Source organism: Tursiops truncatus, chromosome 2 (genome assembly GCF_011762595.2).
Source record: "Tursiops truncatus isolate mTurTru1 chromosome 2, mTurTru1.mat.Y, whole genome shotgun sequence".
NCBI lineage: Eukaryota > Metazoa > Chordata > Mammalia > Artiodactyla > Delphinidae > Tursiops > Tursiops truncatus.
Window position 1 is genome coordinate 164029393 of NC_047035.1, and position 25409 is coordinate 164054801.

A 25409-nucleotide genomic window follows, 5' to 3' on the forward strand; every position below is an offset into this window, starting at 1 on the left:
GGGCCCTGCGGACGTGGGCGGGTCCTGCGGCCTGGGCCCCGCAGGGTCGCAGGGTCGTGTACAGCGTCATGGCGCGCTTCCTCTGCGCGCTTAGGAGCCTTCCCTTTCGAGAAGTGCCCGGGTGGGCGGTCCGGGGCCGAGCGGACCGGGGCGGTCTCGGCGCGAGTACCGGACCTGAGGACGCAGGTAGGACGCGGGCCTTGCAGGCCCCGCCGCCACTTCCCAGCTTTCGGTTTCCCTTCACTTGCCAGGACTTGGGAGCCCGACAGCTGGTTCTGGACCTGGCGCTTACTTTCTCGGAAAGCTCCTTCGGGACGCCCCTGCCCGCCCACCTCCTTCCTTCTGCGACAGCTGGTTGTATATTATTAGGGTCGGGGGGGGGGTCACTGAACCCTATGAGGATTTGTGTAAAGCTACAGATCTTCTCTCCAAACGTGCACACACTTTTTTTTTTGCATAAAATGTTACGCTCTAGAGCCGGGCCTCAAGGTGTTGGGTCAGCAGCCCACCCCGCGCGCTCTCTGCTGCAGTGGCTCCTGCTCTGTTACACTGTCCACCTTCTCCAGTTATGTATGCTGCTTTTCGCGTCTGAGAAGCAGGCGGTTCAGACTTTGCATGCCTGTGGATCTGCTCCCTGACCTGCTCTATTTCTGTGTTTCCAGGACCCAGGGAAACGTGTGGACTAATACCATACCTCCTTTAACCTGATAACCATCGTTAGTCAATGGCTGTGATACAAACTAGGGAAAAGTGTGTCTTGTTTTCTACAAAACGCCTTTGGCTGCTCTGTGGGACTGGGGCACGTTTACATTTCATCCTTTAGTACGGAATCACTTGTGGAGACATGCGTTAGCTGGCACTGTATTTCAGGCCTATTTCAGGGGAATCTAGTGCCTCGTGTACATTGGCTTTATGGGCAGATGCCTAGCCATCCAGTCTCTGAATCCATTTGTTATGTGTCCACTGAAGACATTTAAAGCTACATATCTGTGCTGAAAATGTACCCAGTCACTTGGAATGCTTTTTATCCCTTGAAGTTTTCAAAATGCTGTGTTAAATAAATAAAAGCCCTGGCAGTGTGCAGTGGGAGCTGATCCAACATGACTTGGGGCCATGGCCTTCAGAACCTCTTGGTGTCTCTAGTCAGCCAATCTGATTATTTGTTCTGTGCCTACTGTGTGCCAAGCATTGGTTTCCTGAGAACCACAGGTGATGGAAACATCACAGCTGTGGGCTGGAGCTCTTCTCATTCCCGTTTATAGGGTGGTGGTTTCAGCAGAAATTTGTCCCATGTTTGTACTTGGTGCTGTCAAAAACAGCCTAATGAATTGCCCTGGAATCTGAGGTTCTTCAGCAACGTTAAAATTTGGCCAGGGCTTCCCTGGTGGCACAGTGGTTGAGAGTCCGCCTGCCGATGCAGGGGACATGGGTTCGTGCCCTGGTCCGGGAAGATCCCACATGCCGCGGAGCAGCTGGGCCCGTGAGCCATGGCCGCTGAGCCTGCACGTCCGGAGCCTGTGCTCCGCAACGGGAGAGGCCACAACAGTGAGAGGCCCGCGTACCGCAAAAAAAAAAAAAAATTTGGCCAGACACCAATACAGGAACTGCTAACTTATCAGACACCCCCTCCTGGGAATTCCTTCTAAGGAAATAATTCTAAAGAAGAACAAAGTTATATGTGCACAGATGTCTTTAACAGAACTACTCTTAAGAACTAGAAACTGGCTCTAACCCAAACATCCATCAGTTAAGGAATGCATAAGTAAACCATGAAAGTTCAATTCAACAACTAGTAGGCAACCACTGAGAATGATGGGCAGGTAATAGTTCTGTGGTTAAGGAGGTTTCAGAGTCAACAGTGTCAATCACTGACCCTGTGTCTTTGGGCACGTCTTGAACTTGGTACGCTGAAGCCTGTTTTTTTCTTCTGTAAGGATAGTGATAATGGTAGGGTTGTTTTACAGAATAAATGAAAAACCTAAAAATGTTTTATCACAATATTGGTGCTTAGTAGGCATACAGTAAGCATTAGTTATAATTACATAAAAAATGGAAAGGTTAAAAGTGCAGTTGCATTCAACCCTGTGTTGTGGACTTGGGGCCTTGTTTATATATTGGCCTAGTTATCCACGTTGTGGGGAGGACTAGTGAGACACAAACAAGTACAGAGGTTTGCTGATGGGGAAACATTTTATAGGCTATACATTTTATCACTTATAGCCAATTATCACACAAGCATTGTACATGTGCTTTTAGCAGTAAACTTAAAGCCAGCAGTGACACACCTCATAAGTCATTATACTCTGTGATAACTAGGCAATTTTTTCCATCCCAAGCACTGGGGTCAAAAATGTGGTTGAAAGCAAAACAGTAGCTTTCCACTAGAATTCTTCAAATTTCTTACCCAGTTCAGCAGTATGATCTGAAAGTTATCGTATGTTTTCCATATAATTTAACATACTAAATAATCCTAGTTACTTTAATATTTCTTCTGAGATGTCTAGGGGCCCTTTGGAATACTCGAAGTTAGCTTGAGAAAGAAACTTACTGTTATCAAAAGCACCTCAATATTCCTGAAAAATTTTGTTCTCTTAACAGGGAGAAAGAAAACCTAATTCCAGTTTTGTACCAGCTTACTATTAATAACAAAGTTCATTTACCTAATTAAATCCAATCTAATCTTTTTTTTTTTTTTTTTTTTTTTTGGCTGCATTGGGTCTTTGTTGCTGTGCATGGGCTTTCTCTAGTTTCAGCGAGCGGGGGCTACTCTTTGCTGCGGTGCGCGACCTTCTCATTGCAGTGGCTTCTTTTGTTGCAGAGCAGGGGCTCTAGGCGCACAGGCTTCAGTAGTTGTGGCACACAGGCTCCAGAGCGCACGCTCAGTAGTTGTGGTGCACAGGCTTAAGTTGCTCCGCGGCAGGTGGGATCTTCCCGGACCAGGGCTTGAACCGTGTCCCCTGCATTGGCAGATGGATTCTTAACCACTGCGCTACCAGAGAAGCCTGCAATCTAATTTTTTTTTTTTTTTTTTTTTTGTGGTACGCGGGCCTCTCACTGTTGTGGCCTCTCCCGTTGCGGAGCACAGGCTCCGGACGTGCAGGCTCAGCAGCCATGGCTCACGGACCTAGCGGCTCCGCAGCATGTGGGATATTCCCGGACCGGGGCATGAACCCGTGTCCCCTGCATCGGCAGGCGGACTCTCAACCACTGCGCCACCAGGGAAGCCCCCGCAATCTAATCTTAATCACTCTTTCAATGTACAAAATTCTTTTCTCAAAATTCCCTTTTTTCGCAAACCTTTTATCACTTTTTGTATCCATATGATTTGTCCCTTTTCTTTGCCCATCCAAAAACAACCAACTGTAGGACAAATTATTATCCTCATTTTTCCTCAACAAATATATCTCCATTCTTTATACTTTCTTTCGCCGACAACACATATCCTACTTGCTTTCCACACTGAAATGCTTCCTTTATCATTTTTAGTAGCTTTAATTACATATTACAATTTTTAACCCTTAAAAGCCTTAACAAAACCAAGAAACAAGTAATTGAACTGTTATACCAGCATTTACTGATTGGCAAACTTAAGAACATATTCCATAACCTCTAAAAACTTACATTTTTCTCATAGCATAATTTCTCTTTAATGTGGTACAAGATGTGTGTTTAATAAACCCAAACATCTTTTGAAGTTTTACTATTTAACCCAAGGCTGAAGTCTCAGGCAAAGTGGGCTGTGTTTGTATTTCAAGGACATGATAAGAGTTAACATCAAGCTTTCTCCTATGCGTATTTTGGTTCTCTCAGGGTCAGAATTCTGAAAACAGTATTTTATCAAGCCAGCTTTCTCTAACTGTATATGCAAAAAGAATCGGTTTTGGAATTTCAAAAGAGTTTCATCTTATCCATTCTTTTCCAAAGTATAAAGAATACTGTTGTCATATATTGTTTAAAAAATTATCTTCCTTTTTCTTTAGTCGTAATCTCATAGCTAAAATTTTTCTAATGAATTGAACCTGACCTTACCATTTTACAAAAGACAGCAAAGATACCAATCACACAAATGAAATACACACTCACATACCAGAAGACACAACTGTCACAATCCTCCAAGACAGTGACCCATGTGGCGTCCCAAACACTTCCCCAACACAAAGGGTCCTTGACAGTAGACACACGTCAGAACCAACTGGCAAAATGCCCAAATGACACACTCAGTGCTCACAAACAGCCCTCAATGTCAGACACGTCAGAACCAATTGGCAAAATACGCAGATAGCACTTCGTGCTCAAAAGAGCAGTCTGGCCGGCTGCACACCCGTGGACTTACTCGGTCATGGAGCTCGTCAGTTTGTCCAGCATGTTTCCGTTCCACCAAGGAAAATCGTACGCTAACAGCCAGTGCCGAGCAGGGGAGAAACAGGGAGGATCCCCCAAACACACGGTTTCGGCAGCTTCTAGGAGCGTCCCCCCAAACCCCCTTCCCGGGGCCAGCGAGCCTCGAGCAGCGGCTCCTCACAGCGGCTCCTCACAGCCATCCCGGCGCGTCATCATGGCGGCTCAGCTCGGGGAAAACCCCGGGAGCAGATATCGCGAGAGTCCAGCAGCCCCAGGTTGGGAGCCAGAAACTGTAACCGAAAATGGGGTCAGGCTCGCCGCTCTAAAGCCAATAAAGAGGCCAGGTTGGTGGGAAGGAAAGTTTGCTTTATTTCAGAGGCCGGCAGCCTGGCGGGGGAGGGGGCAGAGGCCTGTCCAAAGGCCGACTCCCCCCACTGACAATCAGTGGGCAAGAGCTTTTATAGATGCGGGGAGGGGGCTACACGCAGAAACAGCGCAGTCAGCTCTGACAGTCATCTTGACGTTGGTCATCGGTGTTCTGATAAGCGTCATCTTGATTGTTTTAAGTGCAGTTAATGTTCAGTTCCAGGGTCAATTTGTTCCATTTCTTTAAGGCCAGCTCTCAGAATTGTGACTGCTTATGTCGTGGCTATAGCCTGGTCATCATGTAACTTCTTCCACCTTGCGGGGTTTCAGTATCTGTAAGACAACTCACAGGGTATGGCTCAGAATATTACCTATAGCCCTTGAGGAGGAACTAAAAGTCCTTGACTTTGCTTAATGACTAACCTATTATTATTTGGTCTTGTTGGACTGCTTTCCTTTGTTTCTGCATTTTCTCACTTCTCTGATTAAACTTATTCTTTGGCTAAAGTTTTTCCACAGACAAAAGGCAGCCTGAGGACACGGGGGGCAAGCACCATAGGGTCCTGCTCCATTTCACTAGGACACTGCATTCTTGTGGTTTCCTTCCCACCTCTCTGCTTGTCCCCATTTCTTCAACGTGTATATTGCGGAGAGCCTGAGGGTCCAGCCCTCAGGCCTCTCTCTCTCTGTTCTGTCTACACTCACTGACTTGGGGATCTTCCAGTCCAAGATAAATAACATCTAAAGGCTGAGGAGTCACAAAGTTATATTTTCATCCTAGACCTCTCTTGGAACTCTAAATCCATATATCCAACTGCCTAGTTGACATCTCCACTTGAATATCTGATTGGCATTTTTAAAGTTAACAAATTCAAAACCAAGTTCCCAAACCTACTCCTCCTGTAGTCTTCCCCCATCTTTCAGAGCCCAGAAGCTGTGGAGTATGACCCTTGGCCCTTTGCTTTCTCTTACCTCCACATCTGACCCATCAGCAGATCCCCCGGCTCTACCATCAGACTGTGTCCAGCGTCTCGCTACTTAGCCACTCTCCTGCTGCCACCCTGATCCAGGTTTCCACCTCTCAGCCAGATTAAAGTAGCCTCTGTAATGGTTCCCCTGCTTCAGACTTCACCCTGCTTCAAATATTTTTTTAGTATATCTACCACTGATCCTTTTAAAATATGATAGATCATGTCATGCCTCAGCTAACCTTCCAATGACTTCCAGACTCACTCAGAACATAAGCCAGTATCCTTACAATAGTCTTCAGGGCCCTAAATGATCTGGCCCCCACCATCTGTCTGCTGCCACTTCTACTAACCTTCCCTGCTGACTCCACCTCCGTTGCTCTGGCCTCCTTGCTGTTCATCAGATGCGCCAGCCACACCCAGCCTGGTGCTTCTCTTGCCTGCAGTGCGCTTCTTCTAGGTATTCATGTTGTGTGTTTGTTCATTTCCTTCAACTCTTTGCTGAAATGTCGCCTTCTTAATAAGGCCTTCCCTCATTATTTTAAATTGTGTGTGTGCATACGCACACATAAATACGTACACAAACATCCTCACACTCTCTAATATCCTTTGTGATTTTTGAAAAAAATCATCTAAAGTTTTACATTCTTAGTTACTTTACCTCAACTCCATAAGGGCGGTGACTCTTGTCTGTTTTCTTTACGTCTGTATCCCCAGCATCTAGAATAGTGTCTGGCATATAGTAGGTGCTCTATAAATATGACCAAATGAATGAAGAAATGAATATCAAATGCCAAGGCACTGATAAATAGGGGTACACTGAACAAAGACACAGTTTTTTCAGACTTTCAGCTTCTAGTTGAATGAGACATCCAGACAAATTAACCTGCGATTGTCGTGTCTATCATGGAAGCACTGAGGGCCGTGAGAACCCAGAGGAGGAGCTTGCAACCCAGACTTAGGGGGTCGGGGAATATTTCTTGAAGAAGATAACATGTAAACTGAGATCAGAGATTGGAGACTTCGGTTTCTGTCCTGGCACGTAAGGATCTTAGAAGTCTTCACTCCATCTTAACAACAAGTAAAAAGCTAAACAAACTATGATGTCTTCTGGGGGAACTCAGAGGACCACAGTTGAGAGGGCCTGGAGCATAGTAGAAGGGAGAAGTTGGAAGTGGTAAGCAGGGCCAACCATGAAGAGCCTTGGAAGTCACATCAAGGAGTTTGGAATTTATCTTGAGGGTATTATGTCACATTGAACAGTTTTGGGCAGTGAGGAAAAAGAAGTGGTTGGAATAGGGGAGGGCATACAAATTAGAAAAAAATCTGTAATATTCTGTGCTGGAGGTAATGGTGGCCTGATCCAAGGTAGTTGCAGAGGGGTGAGAATGAGCAGGTCCTAGAGTTATTTAGGAAGTAGAACCAACGGGCTTGGCGCAAGGGCAAGGGAAGAGTCATGGATGGTGGCCTGGCTTTCTGGTTTGAAACATGGAGTTGATGAGCTGGAGCACATGAGAGGAGGACCAGATTTGGGTTGGGGTGGAGGAGATACATGAAATTCTTTTGTTTGGGATGGGCTTAGTGGAGATATCCAGGTGTGGATTGTGTATGGATCCAGTACTCAGCAGAGAGATCTAGGATGGAGGGAAAAAACAGGTTGGGAGTCTCATCATGTAGATGGTACTTTAAGGATAAAATCTCCCAGGGTGGGAGAGGGGGTGTGGGGGAATGATAGAAGAAAGCCTAAGACAGACAGACTCCTCTAAAGAACACCAGTATTCAAGGATGGCTAGAGGAAGGGGAGCTGAGAAAGGTTGCTGAGAGGGAGGAACTGGAGAGACGGGAGGATTTGGTGTCATGCAAGCTGAGGGAGTAGACTATACCAGGAAGAGAGACTGTCTAGTGTCACTTCTATGGAGAAGTAGATGGGATGAGGATGAAGTGTTCCTGGGTGTCCCTAAGAAGTCCTGGTGAGCTCTCCGAGAGCAGACTCAGTGCAGCTCGTCCCACCCAGAGGCACATGATGTCAGCTGGCCCCGCTGTCAGTGATGCTAACCTTGCTTACTTGGTTGAGGGGGTGATTTCTAGACTTTTCCATTGTAAAGGTACATTTTCTTACTTGTAAAATTGATAATTTGAGGGATCATATTTTGAAAATGTGTAACTATTCCATTCTTCAACAGTCTTTTCACCCAAGGGTTTTAGAATTCCCTGATGATTCTTGCTTGAATCCGTCTATTATTTTAGTGATTGCAAAAATGGTGATTTTAAAAATTTCATCATTCCTTCTCCCTTTGTTACTTGGCATTCTGCATAATAACTCTGAAAGTCACTAAGCAGTAATAATGATCACATGAATACATTTTGCTTTGCTCCCCAGGAGCTGAGTTCCTGAAAAATTTGTGTGTAACTGAGCAGTATTTCCATAGGAGTATTTCAGAGGTATATTTCCATTGGAAAAAAAAAATCCCCATGGCCTTATAAAAAGTATTTAAGAAAGGACACCTTCTAATATATTTAACAGATAAAAACCCTTAAATAAAATGTAGACAACCATAGCAGTCAATAATATATAATACTGAAAATACCATATTGTGCAGTGTTATGAACTCGTGATGAAGATACAAGTCTTCTCTTGCTGAAAGATTATTTACGACTTTCTTTTTTGTAACCAAAAATGAAATTCAGCTACGATCTTCTGACATGTTTGTTATGTGGGTGGTGACATCACAGGTAGTTAACATTTCATCTTCAGTGCTGTGGTCAAGTTACTAACCCTTTGGGCCTTATTTTCTCCTTTGTAAGTTGAGGTGTAAGCAGATGATAAGGTCCTCTCATATTCTTAACGTTGGATGATTAAAACGTTTGGATGATTAAAACGTTTATTTATTATAATATACATTAGGCTTCCTACTTCTCTTTGGTTAAAGTTACTATGTTTACACTCACTGGAAAAAAAAAGTTGTAAAAAAGAGGCTGAAGGGAGCAGAAGAAAGGAAGACAAAAGTGGAAAAAAACCATGAAGCATGATAATAGATTATGGTAGGTCTCAGTTTCCCGTTCAGGAGTATGTGCTATAGGAGTCTCTTATTTTTTCCACACAAAAGAATTTTTAATAAGACCTCCCTTGACAAACAAAATCAGAGATATCTTTATAAACTAGCAAGGAGGAGGGGTTTAATAACCCACTGGCTCCACGATCTTTTCTCTCCAATCACTCAGCTACTCCCAGCTGTATCCTGACAGGAAACACTCCTTTGAACGTAGTAATAGAAGAAAGATGAATTTCTCCCCTTAGTAACCCAAGGAGAATTTATTCTACCTTATTTCGTATTTCAGGTGCCTCTTATCTTCTGTGCCCCAGCAGGACTGGAAAACTGGCTCTCTACTTATTACTCATTTCTTATTAAACTAATGAGTCAGTTACAGTATTTTGTACCTGAGCTTTCTGGTCTCTGTGAAGAATGAAGGGGTGGAAGGGGGAGGGGAAGGGATGGCGTGTTTTGCTGGGAGATGGTGCACTTTAGTAGAGAGGCTAGGGAAGAAAAGGTCATTGTGCCTTACTGGTTTTTTTCCAAGCAAAATATATTTTAATAATATAGAAAATATAAAAGTCCTTAACTTGATCACAGACATCATTTGAAAGTCAGTAGCACCCACCTTATAATTTGCAATTTGTCGACCATTGCTATTAAAGTAAATACTCTTATACAGTAGTAATTTTGAGATCCCGAACAATGCAATGAAATATGAAAAACAATTAAAAATATAAATATTTGTAGTAAAGGCATGACTCTAATTCTTTGGGTAAATAACTAAATTTTCTTAGACAAATCCAAGGAAGTCAACCTCAGCATTCTGGGCCTTGCTGTTTTAATTTTTTTTAATCCCTATTTAACGACACAGGGTCCCTTACAAAGCGGAAGCCAGTTCTCTCCAAGAGTGAGTGGCAGAAGAAGCTGACTCCAGAGCAGTTCCATGTCACGAGAGAAAAAGGGACGGAACCGGTAAGCTACACTGACTGACAGTTTCTGAGTAGATGTGTTGGGGGCAGGGCAGGACAGGTTGGAATCTATCTCGCTACGAAACCTAACTCATCATCTGCTCTGCGAATCTGGTGCCTTTCATTGCTCTCCTTCTTCGGCCATGAATATCTATCCAGTTGTGCAAACCAGAATCCTTCCTCTGGACACACTGCCCTCCGTCGTCGCCTCGCCCACCCATTCTGCCTCCTACAGAACCTTCCCATCCTCGGCTTCCCTCCGCTGCTCTCACCTGCAGGCTGGTCCAGGCTCCCCGCAGCCCTGGCTTGCGTGCATTTGCCTCCAGCTGCTCTCCTCACAGCTGCCCTCCTCACAGCTGCCATTCTCTTTTGGAAACAGATCTGACCACATCACCCCTGCTCGAAATTCTTCAGTGGCTTCCCACTGCTTTCAAAGTAAAGAGAAAAGTTGAAAAGTGGCTAATGTGGCCCTAAAGGCTCTGGCCCCTACCTCCACCCCCTGTCCTCAGATCTGGCCACATCTCCCCCTGGTCGCTGCACTCCGGCCACACTATCCTCTTTCAGCTCTCAGACCCTGGGCTTCCCCTCCATTCGGGCCTTTACACCCTGTGTCCTCCCCCACCACCAACACCCCGACCCACCCATTCACACGTACCTTTCAGCTCTCAGCCCCACTCTCACTCCCACAGGGAAGCCTTTCCTCAGCCCCGATGGGTTTGCTTTTACCAGTACTTTCTCTTCTTAGCACTTGCCATCCTTGGTATATACCCCAGCACATAGCATGGTGCCTGCAGATAACAGGCGCTCAAAAAATAAACCGTGGTGACTGTCACATGACTGCAGGCCATGAGAAGGACACATTATTGAAGCTGCCTTCAGTAATCTCAGCTTTCTTTCATTTCCTGAGAGAACAGCCCTCAGTGGTTCCTCATTATAGTATGTACCGTGTTTACTGTGCTGCATTTCCCAACAAGTAGTCTGTCTTAGTCCCAAATATGACCACTGGAATATAGTTATTGAACCAGGTTATTAGATATTTTCATTGGTGAAGCAGACCCCACGGAGTGGACCACAGTGCAGCGGTTTCAAAAGCTGTAGAATATTTATATCTTTGAATTGAGCAGTCCCTGCAAAATTCAGGTAAGCTGTCCATGTGCTATGACCGTGTAACCGTGGTCTCACCCTCAACTTCGCCACCGATGCTAAAGCCGTTAGACAGGCCAGCAGATCCCAATAGATTCTGGTGAAATACTGGTATTTTTGAAAACTTCCTGTGGGTGGGATTTTAATAAAGGCTTCACTGGGAAAGAGACTACATTAGCCATAGTGCAGATAGCACAGGGGAGCCACACGTGATTCCCTGTGCAGTTGTGTGCATTCCCATAGCACTGTAAGCCGGCCCTATTCTGAGGGACAGAGCCACGCAGGGTGTGGAGCTGGAGACGGCAGCCTGGAGATGAGCTGCCAGATGTTTAGGAGAATAAATATGTGGGATTTTCAAACAAATGGTATAATATACTCCGTGCATTTGGCCCTTTGACAAAATGAGCATCATCTATTATTTTAAGTAATGTTATAAATCCCTTTCAGTTGATCCATTTCCACAGTTAACTTTTTAGAACGTTGCAGAACTATAAGCCTTAGTTAGCTCCATGAGGGTAAGGAAAGAGAAGTAAAACGCCTCAGCTTTCTATTTGGTGACTCAAAATTAAAATTCAGTTGCTCATGCTTTTTATTGGGCAGCAGTAATTTGCTAGCACTCTGCTAGGTACGACGAAGGGGTTTACAGCCTGGTCAAGCGATAACTAAAAGTCAAATATCAATAGAAGGTAGGTTTTATGCAGGTCATTCTTTGCCTTCCACATCCGCTATCCACATGCCTCACTCTGCTCTGAGTTCTGGGAAGACTAACCAGCTCCCTTGCCCTCTGACTCCTGATTGGGTTGGCCCCTGGGAGATGCCAGCAAGATCAGAGGGCACACTGGAGAAACAGGCATCCAGGGTCCCCCTAGGACTGTGTTCCTCCCATGCAGGTTGCAGCTTCTGCAGGCAGCCCTCCCCTCCAGCTGCAGCCTCACGGGTCCTGCCCACTCTGTGTCCCGCAGGCCAGTAGCGTGTTCTCAGTCACTGGCCCGGGGGTGCTTCACCTTCCCTGTTGGTCTCCATCGGCCCTGTCCCCACCTTTGTAAATAGTGCTGTGTGATATTATCTGCAAATCATTCCTTTTGAGTGTGTCATCTGTTTCCAACAGGTATGTATTCATAGTATGGAAAAGATAAAAGAAGAGAGAACTCGCATTGGTGCAGACAGACTGTGTTAGCACGGGCTGCTGTAGCAGGATGCCACAGACTGGGCTGCTTAAACAACAAACATTCATTTCTCAGGGTTCTGGAGGCTGAGAAATCCCAGATCAAGGTGCCAGCCAATTCAGTTCCTGATAAGGACTCTCTTCCTAGTTTGCAGATGGCCACCTTCTTGCCATGTCCTCACGTGGTGGAGAAAGAGGTCATCTCTCTCGTGTCTCTTCTTATAAGGGCACTAATCGCATTCTTGAGGGCTCCACCCTCATGTCCTCATCACCTCCCAAAGGCCCCACCCCCTAACACCATCACATTGTGGGTCAGGGCTTAAACTTGAATTTGGTGGGGGCAGTACACAAATACTCAGTCCTTAGGACAGACTTTGAAAACCCAGGGGAAGGTGTATCTTGAAAGTCATTACATCTCTGACTCTGACAGTCACGCATTTCAGTTCTCTCTTCTAAATAATTCTTGAATCTATTCTAGTCTTTTTATTTCCACTGCTCCTGCCACAGTTAAATCTAGGCTTGAACTGGTGGCCGTTTGACTGTCCTTTGCCTCCAGTGTCTTCCTGCCCCAACTCCAATCCATTCTTCCTGTGCATGTCAAGTACTCCTTCTGTTGATAAAAACCAGCTCTGATCGTGTGCACACCCACTTTAAAAGTTTCCAACGGCTTTCCATTTTCAGTGGGATGGCACGAAAACTCTTTAGCGTGGTCTGACAAAGCCACTATGATCTGGCCCTCCCCACCTTTGCAGCAACCTTTTCTCCCTTCTCCACCTTGCCCTGTTCTGTCACGTGGGCCCAGCCCAGGCTGCTTGTCTGTCTGAAATACTCTTCCATTTCTTCATCTGATTAACTCTTACTTATCCTTCAGAACTCAGTTTAGTGTCTTGGCATTTCCTGTAATAAACACCAATCAGCCATGCAATGAAAAATAATGACAGAAGATGAAAGAAAAAGAAAACCCTGATCTCAGACATCTCAGGCGTTACCTGGTCCAGAAAGCCTTGGTGAAAACTCCCCTAGTAGTAAAGGGCCTAGTGCTATCCTCACTCCCTACTAACCTCTCCATCAGAGCTCCTGTCTTGTGGTGTGACAGCTGCCAGCTCACGTGTCTCTTCCCAATTTGGTAGCAGATTCCAAGTGCAGGAACTGTGGGTTGGTTTGGTTTCATTTTGTTTTTCCATCTCTGCAGTCTTAGTACCCAGTCCAGCACTGGATACACACTAGGTCTTCAAGTAAATACTGGAATGAACAAGCGAGAAGCCCTAAATAAGTGATAGGCCTTGTATAAAACTGGGGAGGAAGGGTGAGAGGGCAGACAGAGGAAGTCAGGTAAGGAGGCGGAGGAGAGATGTCATTTCATAAAATACATCAGCTAAGGATTCTTTTATGTTTGATTTTTTTTCTTTAACTTACTGTGCTATCAGTTCCCCGTCACTTCCTCTGCCCAACTGTCCCTGCAATGACAGAATTATATTTTGAATATTATCAGGCTGTCCCGATCGCATGAGTAGGCTTCTCTAGATCACCTTCAGGTCTAGGTAGCCCTTTGGCATGTGTGCCTCATCAGCCCAGGTGGGGGGGATGCGAAACTTCCTTTTCATTCCAGATGCCCATTCATGCCAGCGTTGGGTACAGGCCTTCGAGGGGACGGGCCAGAAAAAGACCAGCTCACCACCGTTCGGATGTCTGCAGCCAAGTTCAGGGTTTTTAAAGAGGGAAAACATCCAAGTGTGCTGAGATGGTGGGCTCAGTAGGTTAATTTGAAATTGTCCATTATGCAGCTCCCTGAAAATGTGCTGTTAATCCTACCACGAGGAGTGTGAATGTTTGACCTGTGGACTTGTCGAGGTAGGACGTCTCGAGAGGACCAAGGGGGCTGCTCGTTTCCTGAGTCAGCGCTGGGACTCAGTGACCCACCCCGTGCCTCAGCTTCTCTCCATAAAATGGGACAGTGCCTGCCACTAGCCACTGCTTGTAGATTTTCACACTAGGCTTGTTCAAGAGTTTCTTTTTTTTTTTCTTTTGCGGTACGTGGGCCTCTCACTGTTGTGGCCTCTCCCATTACGGAGCACAGGTGCGGACGCGCGGGCTCAGCGGCCATGGCTCACGGGCCCAGCCGCTCTGCGGCATGTGGGAATCTTCCCGGACCAGGGCACGAACCCCTGTCCCCTGCATCGGCAGGCGGACTCTCAACCACTGCGCCACCAGGGAAGCCCAAGAGTTTCTTTTTTTTAACATTCCTTTGACAGGAGATGACGAAAGGAACTGGGCAAAAATAGTCTTTTTTTTTTTTTTTCAAACAATGAGATCAGTTTACAAAATAACATTAAAAAAAATTAGTCTTGGCTCATTCATTGCCTCAAGTCTCCTTGTGTTCCTCTCGGAACCTGCAAACTCCTAAGCCACAATTAACGTGGTAATTTCATCTAAGTAGTAACTTAGGCCCTGGGAGAATCTAGCTCATTATTTAGCATTTATTAAGTATGCAGTGTCCTAAACACCACGTGAAGCATATTAAAGGCACAAGCTAATCTCACTGAGCTTTGCTTTTTATATACCTATATCCTGTCTTTAATTGGAGATTTCAAAGTGTTTTAGACAGTGGACTAGATTCCTGTTGTATTAATAACTCTTTTGAAATGGTGACCAAGATCTTACACAATCCAGAGGTGCGGTTCTCTTGCTTTTTCACAGGCTTTGATGTTCTTGGGTGAAACATGCTATATAAATACAAAGCATTATTAATGTCATAATTTGAATATTTGGCACAATAAAGCCCGGTCGTAAACAAGCCTGTAGGCTTCTTCACTGAGCGTGTTGTAATTTTCTCTCCAGTGATATTTGCACTTTGTCAGATTAGTACAAAAATTCCTTTATTGGGAGACTTAATCTTGGATTTGGATCTGCTGTATTGTGTCCTGCTGGCGTTATGAGAAACCTGAAGGTGATGTATCTCATTTACTTTCAGCCTTTCAGTGGGATCTACCTGAACAACAAGGAATCAGGAATGTATCACTGTGTGTGCTGTGACAGCCCGCTTTTCAGGTGAGATAAAGATCAAAAGGTACCGAAGGAGAGTAAGCCTCTAAATTCATACAGCTCTGCTTTCTGGGGCCATGATGATTTTAATTGCCCTTCTCATTTGGCCTGGTTGCTATAAGGAGGGCTGTTCATTTAAGATTCTTGCCTATCTTGATTATTTCTAGTGTTTAGAGCATTAACTTCTTAGCCTATATTCTTTCTTTCTGTATCCCCAAAAAACAGCGAAAAACAAAACAAACTTGGTGGGCACCTTACGATAAAGCTATTAGAGTTTTTTTCCTGGGAAAGTATTTAAATAAATCTAAACCATAATGGTATTTGCTTGGCCATGTGATTAAAACTGTATCTCTCCCAGGGAGAAATGGGTTTATAATTTAATTTAGGAAATGTAGAATTTTATGAGGATAGATTCCCCACAGTGCTTAACGGTAGTGAATACCATGCTCTCTTCTATGTAGCTAAAAGTAAATTTAATTGTCCCTTGATTTCAAAGCCTCTTTTAAGTCGATCAGGATCTGAAATCTCTCCACAAAGGCTTTTTTGTTTAGACATGCAGGAAACAGTCTAAAAAAAGTAGATTCGATGAAGAAGAAAGGAAAACATCTTTGAAGTCCTGTTTTTCAGAACTTCAAAGATGTTTTCCTTTCTTTTGCATCAACCCTAAATTGGTTTAGACTAAAATATAAATCAAGCCAGCTCTGTGAATCTTCCATTAGGCAGTGCTTCATTATGTGCCTTGGGCTTTGAGCAGACCTGGGCTTTCCTAGGCTGCTAATGTGGGCTGAATTTGGAAAGCCAGACCCCGCCTGCAAGGATGAGGAACAATTAGGATTGATTTTCCTTCACGCTTACGGAAGGGCAGACCTTTGTCCGGATTCATTCACTCTGTCGGTGGCTGGTGAGGAGATAGAGATGGCAGTCAGGGGAATTCCCTGGCAGTCCAGTGGTTAGGACTCCTTGCTCTCACTGCCAAGGGCCCGGGTTCAATCCCTGGTCGGGGAGCTAAGATCCCACAAGCCTTGCGGCACGGCAAATAAATAAATAAATAAATAATAAAATAAATCTTTAAAAAAAAAGAAAGATGGCAGTCAGGCTGAGATGGCCTGGGGGAAGCTAGGAACAGTAAAATGGATGCATATTTCTGAACCATTAGTTATTTGACCTTTGGTTCTATTAAAAGGGAGAAGTGGGACCTTGAGATGGCCACTCTGCTTTTAGCCAAAGAACCGTGTTGTAAAAGTATAAAGCACGGCCTTGTGACTGTGTAGTAAACAGCCAGATGTTCTGTTTCCATCTTTTGACTGTGAAGGCAAAAGATGTGAGGTCATCTTTCAAGAGCATGTTCCTTCCTACATCTGAGTCTTTGTTTTCAACTTCATTCATTCAACTTCACAGGCTCCGGACGCACAGACTCAGCAGCCATGGCTCACGGGCCCAGCCGCTCCGCGGCATGTGGGATCTTCCCAGACCGGGGCACGAACCCGTGTCCCCTGCATCGGCAGGCGGACTCTCAACCACTGCGACACCAGGGAAGCCCTCCATTTTCATTTCTTAAGGACTTTTGAGTTTGTTCCATTTTTTTCCTCCCACTGCTGCTGCTGCTGCAGCTGAGACTGAGAAAAATAAGAATATATTCATAAGAATCTTTTACGTTCCAGAACGTACTCTTCTTAAAGATGCATTTATTTATAGGAGAGACAGTGTAGTACAGTGGTTAAGTCTGTAGATGTACATCCTGGCTTCACTGCTGTGTGACCTCAGGCAAGTTTCTTAACCTCTCTGTGCCTCAGTTTCCCCACCTGTAACATGAGCATGCTAGTAGTACTGAATTCATAAAGTTGTTGGGAGGATTAACTGAGTTATGAGTTAATACATGTGAAAGCACCAGAGCAATGCCTCACACATGCCAAGCACTGGATACATGTTAGCAATGAGACATTCTTAGAGACAGATCCTTCTTAGGGCCATATACATGAATGTGTCTCTGATAATGAGGAACTCTTGAGAATTTTTTCTAATTAATGAGAATCTATAAATGAAGACTATATTCCTGACAGCGCTTCCCATTCAGGAGGGTGGATAGCTGTAGGGATTCTTGTTTGACCTCTCATTTTCCCTCTCTCTCTGTCCCCAGTCTCCAGCCTCAGTAATAGACAGCAGGAGTAGAAAAGAAAGAAACATTCCTTCAAATGCTTGTACAGAGTCAAAACCAGGTGAAAAGTCAACCAAAACTAAACAGTTAAGGAATCAAGTGGATGAGGGATCACTGTCTCCTGGCTGCTGGGCTCCTTGCTGCCTGCACACTTCCCTTCAGGCCAAACCAGTATGGTGCACATTCTGGGGGAGATAACTCAGAGACATTTAGTCCAGGGTTTCCAAGTCAAGAGCGCTCTAGGGGTTTTATCACTCCCCTGGGGACTCCAGGCTGTTGCTTCCTTAACCTTGGAATTTTGTGACTTTGCCCCTCCCCTGCTTCCTCTATTCCCCTCCCTTCTCCTCCCCCTGCCCCCCCAACACTGATTCTGAAAGTGTTTATTAAAATCTACTGTGAGATCACATGTTTCATGGTCATAAATCTTAGAATAGAAGGAAACTGAGAGCCTGATGTTAGTTCCCTTTTTACAGAATATCCTGACATCCTAGGTGTTAATAGGAACTTAGTAACATTGTTAACCTTTTGTGATCTCCCATTCCTTCAAAGGAATGGAAATTCTCCTACCATGAGGGTTGTCAGTTATCACCAAGTGCCTCTGCTGCTGTTTGGGGGGCTGTGGAATTTCCAGAAACTAAGATAAAAACAAAGCAAATAAACATATAACAAAACTAAACAAAAGAAGCACCTCTAAGAGTACATGACTAAAGATGGTCCAGAATGGTTTTAGCTTCTCAAGGGAGGGCCTTACAGTCTGCTAATCATTTAAATATGTATGTTGGAATTTCTAATTCACCTTAATATTTAAGTTTTCACTCTTAAATGATACATGATGGGCCTCTCATATTACCTGGTAAAATCTCCCGATTCTGTTAATTGCATCAATAAAACTTTTATTGTTTCCCATCAAATGTTTTAAATGACTTTTTATTAGTCTTAGATTCATTCATTAAAAAAAGTATTATATTCATAATTCTCCATCAAAATTCCTTTAATGATCACTAGTTTATATATAATGTTCAGTGTGGAAAAGCTATGATTAAAAGATACTTAAAGTGTTTTTCCCTGGACCAAAGTAGCTCGGATGAATATTTTTGAACCCTTGGAAAACAAAAAGGGTTGCAGAGAACCCAATCTGAATGTGCAGACACTTCTCATTGGACCCACAGCTGCTCAAATTTCATGGATACCTGTTACTACTACTAATAATGATATTTAAAAAATAATAGCTACTGACTTAAGTACCACGTGTCTGACACTATGCTAAAAACAGTAAAGTAGAAAGCATCTCGGTTAATCCTCTCAGTAACCCCAGGAAATAACAATGCCATCATGATTCTGAAGATCAGGACACAGAGGCTTTACAAGATTAAATAACTTGCCAAGGTTGCATAGACATAACAGACAGAGCCTGGCTTCACACCCGAGTCTCTCAGAAGTCAACCTCAGAGCTATACCTGAGTTCCTGGGATCATTTCAGGGCTCTTCGAGGTGCTCCCTTTTGCAACTGCGTATCCGCGAGACCACATCCTCTTCCTACACTTCAGTCGAAACAGCACTGCAGCAGACTGAATGCACGAGCATATATAGTCAATTGTCATTTTTTTTAAGCTAGACATTAAAGAGATTTACAAAGTTATAAAACAGTGCAACTCTTCCCACTAAATGTTTGTTTCAGTTTCGAAAATAGAATTATTGTTGTAAAAATAGGTTATGTTAGCATGTAATGAATTTATTATTTTTAAAAATAATTTAATGCATATATATTTTTTAAATTCTCACTTGTAATTTCTAATTTGTTAAGTATCGATAGACAAAACTCATGTAAACAAAAGTTCTCAGAGATCCTCAGTAATTCTGTAGTACAGAGGGGTCCCAAGACCAGAACGTTTGAGTCTCTGTCTTGCACTAGACTCTTTCTGCTGGGGTCCGTGCTCTAAACTGAGCTTCCTTCTGTGCTCCTAGTCTAGGGATTTGATTATTTGCCACTTTTCCCCCCTCTTTACTCAGTTTTTGGTGTTTTGGGGGGTTTTTTTGAAGAATTTACAATTCATTTCTTGTCTCTCCTCCTCAGATAGAGAGAGCCATTTCCCTGCCCTTTAAAATGTTTTCCTAGTGTGATTTAAGGAGTCGTCTTTCAAAGCACTTAGAGTGAGTCTCTGATGAGTAGATTTGCCTGTTGCCCTCCTCCTCTTGCCGGCTTCTCTGCCACCACCATCACCCACCCCCAGCATCATTCGTCCCTGTGGCGCTTCCCCGGGAAGGTCACTGCCCTGCGGTGATGACTCTGGGTGCCCAGGCTTATCTATCACCACTTGCCCCACAGCACAGCTCCTTAAACCCTCAGAGCATCTCTATAACGTAGATATGATTATCCGCATGTTACAGATGAGAAAACTAGGCTTGGAGAGAATAAGCAGCCTGTCCAATCTCACACAGCTAAGAAGCGACAGAGGCAGCTCCTGAACCCCTGAAGGCAGTCAGGCTTTGAATTTCGATAACCCGAAGTTCCGGTGGCTGAAGACGGCTGTTTCATCAGTTCTCATGCTTCTCTGATACACTAAACTCACAATGCCCTCCTTCGACCACTATTATTTCATTTCGATTTCCCCCTTTCCTACGTTTAGAACACAGGGATTTGATCTGTTTCCTAACGTGCAGCAGTTCACAAAGCTCCTCATGTTTTTAGTCCTTGAGAGGGATGCCTTCGACATCAAAGGAACAAGAAATCTTTGACCTGATGAGACGGAGTCTTTTTTTTTTTTTTTTTTGTGGTACGCGGGCCTCTCACTGCTGTGGCCTCTCCCGTTGGGGAGCACAGGCTCTGGACACGCAGGCTCAGCGGCCATGGCTCACGGGCCCAGCCGCTCCGCGGCATGTGGGATCCTCCCAGACCGGGGCACGAACCCATGTCCCCTGCATTGGCAGGCGGACTCTCAACCACTGCGCCACCAGGGAAGCCCGAGATGGCGTCTTTAATAGTGGAGATGCAGTGGGCAGATTCCTGTGGAACCAGTGGTTCACAGAACTGGCCTTGGGGTCTGGCAGAGGAGAAGGGAATCGAATCGTGCTTGGAAGAAAAATGATTCGGGGCATAAAATGCTCTTTGTATGGTAATAGCCTTCACAGCTGTAATGTCATGATGTCTAACACAGCTCTGAGAAAAAGTACTGCTCGGGCACTGGATGGCCTTCGTTTTCTGAGGCTCAGGGGACGTCTGGCTCTGATGAGAGTAACACAGGGATCCTGCGACGTGTGGACACCTCGTTGGGACCAGCTCGCACAGAGGTCATCTGCAAGCAGGTGGGTGTCTTTGTTTTCTCTGATTGGCTTTCCCCAATGCCGCCCCAAATGCCACAGAGAGCTCGCTTGTCCTTGCATATCTGGTGTTATGGCCAGGAGCACTTTTGTCATGGAAGCACCTTGGGTTTCTCCCGTGCTGCTGGTCCCTATCTCCCATCACTCTGGGCACTGCAGACCCAAGAAGGAGCCTTTCCTGGTTCAAGCCTTGCAGAGATGGGAGCAGAGCAAGGATCTGAAAGAGAGAGCTGGCCCTTTACATTCTGTTGCACAGAGACAATCAGCAGGAAGGCCAAGCATAGCTGGCGTCCCTATGCCCCCTCTCACTCTGCAGCGTGTCAGAAACTGGCGGAGCAGCGCTGCAGGTGACACCAGCGCGATATTTCTCCTGTGAGCTTGGTAGGAGACAGTGGCTTAAATCCAGACAGCATATTCACTTTGATATCCTTGGGTGCTCAAATGTTCTGGTTTCGTAAGCAGATAAATGTAGCTTAGTCTTGTCTTCAATAAAAAACAATAATAATACACTGGCTACAAGATTACCGAGTACTCACCCAGGAACTGTTAGCGCTTTAAATGTTTCGTATCAATGAATCATCACAACATCTCTATTACGTAGGTATAATTATCATCCCCATTTTATAGATGAGTAAATCAAGGCCAAAGTTAAATCACTTGCTCACATTCTCACTGATAAAGGAGAGAGATATTCACCACTACTGTGCTCTGCATCCTTTCATTTCTTAATCAAATTCTGGTATAATCGACTTTTTCCCCACACCAGTGTCAAAAACTCGAGTGGGGCGGCCATGTGGGATTCATGTGTCTGGTTTTACGTAAAGAGCCTTGTCCCAGTTGAGGAATGACAGAGGCTTCTCTCCTTGCAGTGCAAAGCTCACCTTGGCCATGTGTTTCCTGATGGACCTGGGCCTACTGGTCAGAGGTTTTGCATCAACAGTGTGGCACTCAAGTTCAAACCAAGCAAACACTGACTACCTCCAAGAGTCCCCTTCCCTCGCCACTCCCTCATTTCCAAACTCAATTTTCATAATTTATGTGAGTAGCTAGTTTTATTACCTACTAAACCAGGCTAAGTTTGCTGCTATCACCAAGCAACTCACACCTTCTCTAACTTACTACCTGGAGTCAGCCAACCCTGGCTCTGGCTTTGATTGGAATTTCACAAAATGACAGAGGGGCAACCATTTCCATTAAATCGACTTCAGTGGGCTTTGCTTGGACCAGAGGGCATGACTCTTTGGGGACATTTGGAGGCTGATGGACAAACCAAAGAATTCCTACAAAACCACCCTGAACGTTCCATTGCAGTTAAGTTCTTCATGGACATATATAGGTGAGAGATCAAGTGAAAAGAGGAAAGAAAATATGGGGTTAGACTAATTCACAGTCCCAGCATGGAAAGAAGCAACGAGGAGGAGGGTTGTGGATGAGCTGTGCTTTGGGGGATCCACGGGATGCACGATATTTTTTTCAAAACTTTAGACTGTCTTGAACTTTCCAGTTCCAGCTTCTGTACGGGCAACTTAAGTTTCGATGGGAGTTTGCTAGATTTCAGTGATGACGAATACAAGTGGCTACAAAGTTAAACTTTAATTTAGTTCAAATAAAATATTTACTAAAATCTGTTTGCTTTTTGTCTAAGTCTGTGAATTTGCTCTTTTATAAAAATGACTAAACCAAATGCCAAAAAATAATTAGGTCATGTGGTAGTAGGTGTTTGGTTACACCAATGCTGATAGCAACTCAAGTGTTTTTTTTACACATTGAGAGTCTTGAATAATTTGTTACTGAAAGTGTTTAAATCATTTTCTTTGAGACTTTATGGACAGAAAGGAGACTTAAGTATTCTATTTTTATTACTGAGTTATGCATTATGAACTCTTCTTCTAGTGCTTACCCTGGAAATCACAACATCCATCCTTAACTTATTACAGTCATACTAAAATTATTAATTTTTTCTACTTTTCCAAGAATGTTAACCTTAGAACACTTTAACTTCATTAACATTCTCCCATATTTTGTGTTACTATTGTCATGTATTTAATTTAATTTTATACACATATAAACCCCACAAATCATTGTTAGTGTATATGTTGATATTCATTTATCTTTACCTACATATTTGCTGTTTCTTTTGCTCTTCATTTCTTCCTGAAATCCCATGTTTCCTTGTGGGATTTTTTTTTCTTCTGCTTGAAGAACTCTTTTGCTTTTAGTGCATGATTTTTCATGGTGAATCTTCTCAGTTTCTATTGGTAAGAAAATGTATTTATTCGCCTTTCATTTTTTTTAAGCTTTATTGAGGTACAATTGATATATTTAAAAATTGCACATATTTAATGTATACCTTTGGGTCTCCTTTTATTTTTGAAGAATGCTTTTCCCTGGACGTAGAATTCTAATTTGGAGAAATTTTATTTAGACATTTTACAGTTTCATTCAATTGTCTTATGGCTTCTATAGTTTCTCCTGAGAAATCAGCTGTCAGTGCAATTGTTGCTCCTCTGAAGGTAATGTGTTCCCCTCCCCCACAACTGTTTTTATGATTTTCTCTTTTTATTTGATTTTCAGCAGTTTGTAATGTGCCCTGGTGTGGTTGTCTTTGTATTTATTGTGCTTGGGGTTCACAGAGCTCTTTGAATCTTAGGTTGATACTTTCATCAGTTTTGTTATTACCTCTTTCTTTTTCTCCCTAGACTCTCTCCTTTTGAATTACACAAATTTTAGACCATTAATTGCATCCCACGTATCTCTAAGGCTCTTTTCTGTATCTTCCCGTTCTTTTAAATATCTGTATTTCTATGTGGATATTTTCTGTCAACCTCTTCTCTAATTTACTAGCCTTATCCTTTTGCTTGTCTAGTCTGCTGTTAAACACATCTTATGCATTCTTAATTTTAAGTGTTGTACTTTTGTAGTCCTAAAATAACCATTTGATTCTTTTTTATGGATTCCAGTTCTCTGTTAAAGTTCTCCGTCTTCAACAGGCAAAAAGAAAATTCTATGAGGCCTTTCCTCCTGAAACAGTTTGAACTTTTAATCTCTGCTCACAAAACTGATGAAAAACAGTGCTCTGCATTTCAGAGGCTTTCCACTTAGGGTTTTAGCACCCTGACCTACACAGGTCCCATATTCATCTAATGTGCTAAGATGAAAACTAGCCATTTACTTAGGGTCCCCAGTCTCTGTTATAAATGCTCTGCTCATTTCTGTGTCCCCTAGTAGATGCCCTTTGTGGGTACAAAGCCTAAATTCTCAGGCTCTTGGCAGAGTTTAGAATTGGCAAATGATCCCAGGATAAAAGGAGCTCTGTGGGGTTCTTCCCTCTCTGGAGTTGTGGCAGACAGAATAATGGCTCCCCAGAGATGTCCATATCCTAATCCCCAGACCTGTAAATACATTACTTTCATGGTAAAAGGGTCTTTGCAGATGTGAATGAATTAAAGACCTTGATACAGGGAGATAGATTATCCTGGATTCTCTGGATGGGTCCATTCTAACCACATGAGTCTTTAGAAGTAAACCTTTCCTGGCTGGGGTCAGGGAGAGATGTGATGATGGAAGAAGGGTCGGAGAGATGCCACATTGCTGGCTTTGAAGATGCAAGTAGGTAGGACCATGAGCCCAAGAATGTGAATAGCTTCTAGGAGCTGGAAAAGGCAAGAAAATGGATTCTCCCCTAGAGCCTCAGAAAGGAACACAGCCCTGCCGACATCTTCTTTATCCCAGCGAGACTCTTCTCAGACTTCCATGTGACCGCAAGGTAATAAATGTTGTCTTAAGCCACCCAGATTGTGGTTGGTTGTTCACAGCAGCAATAGAAAACTAGTACAGGAACCTTAGCCCCTTTATTTCTTGTTACCTCAGAACCTTTCTGTTGTCTACAGAGATAATAATTTGTAATTACTTAATAATTTATAAATTAATAAATGTAACACATATTTATAAATTAATAAATAATTTCTGTATTTTGCCTAGCTCTCGTTGTCCCGGATGGGAGTGCTGGTATGCTGCTAGCTATCCATTGCTCCTGGATAATAGCTCACGGTTTTAGTATCCGAAGGCTTTTAACTTTGCCCTCACAAATGTCCCTGTGAGGAAGACAAAGACAGTATGTTTTTTTGCTATTTTGTATTTGGAGTGGAAGCTCAGGAAGGTTGAGTGAATTATTCCAAATCAGATAATGCTTAAGAAGCCAAGTCAAGCCTACAACACAGGTCTCTAGACAACACGGCCAGTCCTCCTTTCATTATTATAATGTCTGTGACCCACAATCAGAATCAAGAACTCCTATATTTTATATTATTTACATACAGTTACTTTAAGTGAAAAATTTGCTGAATGTTAATAATTTCAAACAATCATGTAACCTCTACCACAATCAAGATACAGAACAATTCCCTTACCCTAAAATGAATTAATCCCTCCCCCACCCTGACCCCAGCCAACTACTGGTATTTCTGTCACTAGAGCATTGCCTTGTCTAGCCTTCTATATAAATGGAAATATATAGCATGCAGCCGTTTGTATTTGAAGCGTTTCACTTGGCCTAACAGTTTTAAGATTCATCCATATTATACTGTGATTTGTTCCTTTTTGTTGCTGAGCAGTATACCATAGTCTATCCATGGGTAAACAATTTATCTATTCACCAACTAACAGACATTTGGGTTGCTTCCACTTTTGGCTGTTACAAATAGTGCTGCTATGAACATTTACATACACACTGTTGTGTAGACTTACGTTTTGATTTCTCTGGGAGTGAAATATATATTTAACTTCATAAGGTACTGTGTATGTTTTCCAAAGTGGCTGTTCTATTTTGTATTCCCAACAGCAACAAATGAACATCCAGTTACTCCACATCCTTGTCAACACTTCCTCTTTTTTTCCCCTACAGATGGC

General features: G+C 43.6%; 2 protein-coding genes across 2 annotated transcripts in view; both read left to right on the forward strand.

Moving 5' to 3' along the window:
• Positions 1-22127, forward strand: MSRB2 (methionine sulfoxide reductase B2). The gene is made up of 5 exons (XM_019933395.3): positions 1-186; positions 9582-9682; positions 14958-15034; positions 20339-20486; positions 21371-22127. The coding sequence occupies exons 1-5, from the start codon at positions 69-71 to the stop codon at positions 21473-21475; spliced, it is 549 nt and encodes a 182-aa protein (XP_019788954.1). The 5' UTR covers positions 1-68; the 3' UTR covers positions 21476-22127.
• LOC109549675 (cytochrome c oxidase subunit 6C-like) overlaps positions 20348-25409 on the forward strand; it is a 20060-nt gene continuing 14998 nt past the window's right edge. The window contains exon 1 of the mRNA XM_019933397.2: positions 20348-20486. The gene's annotated coding sequence lies outside the window, so the exon portion shown is untranslated. The remainder of the gene's footprint in view (positions 20487-25409) is intronic.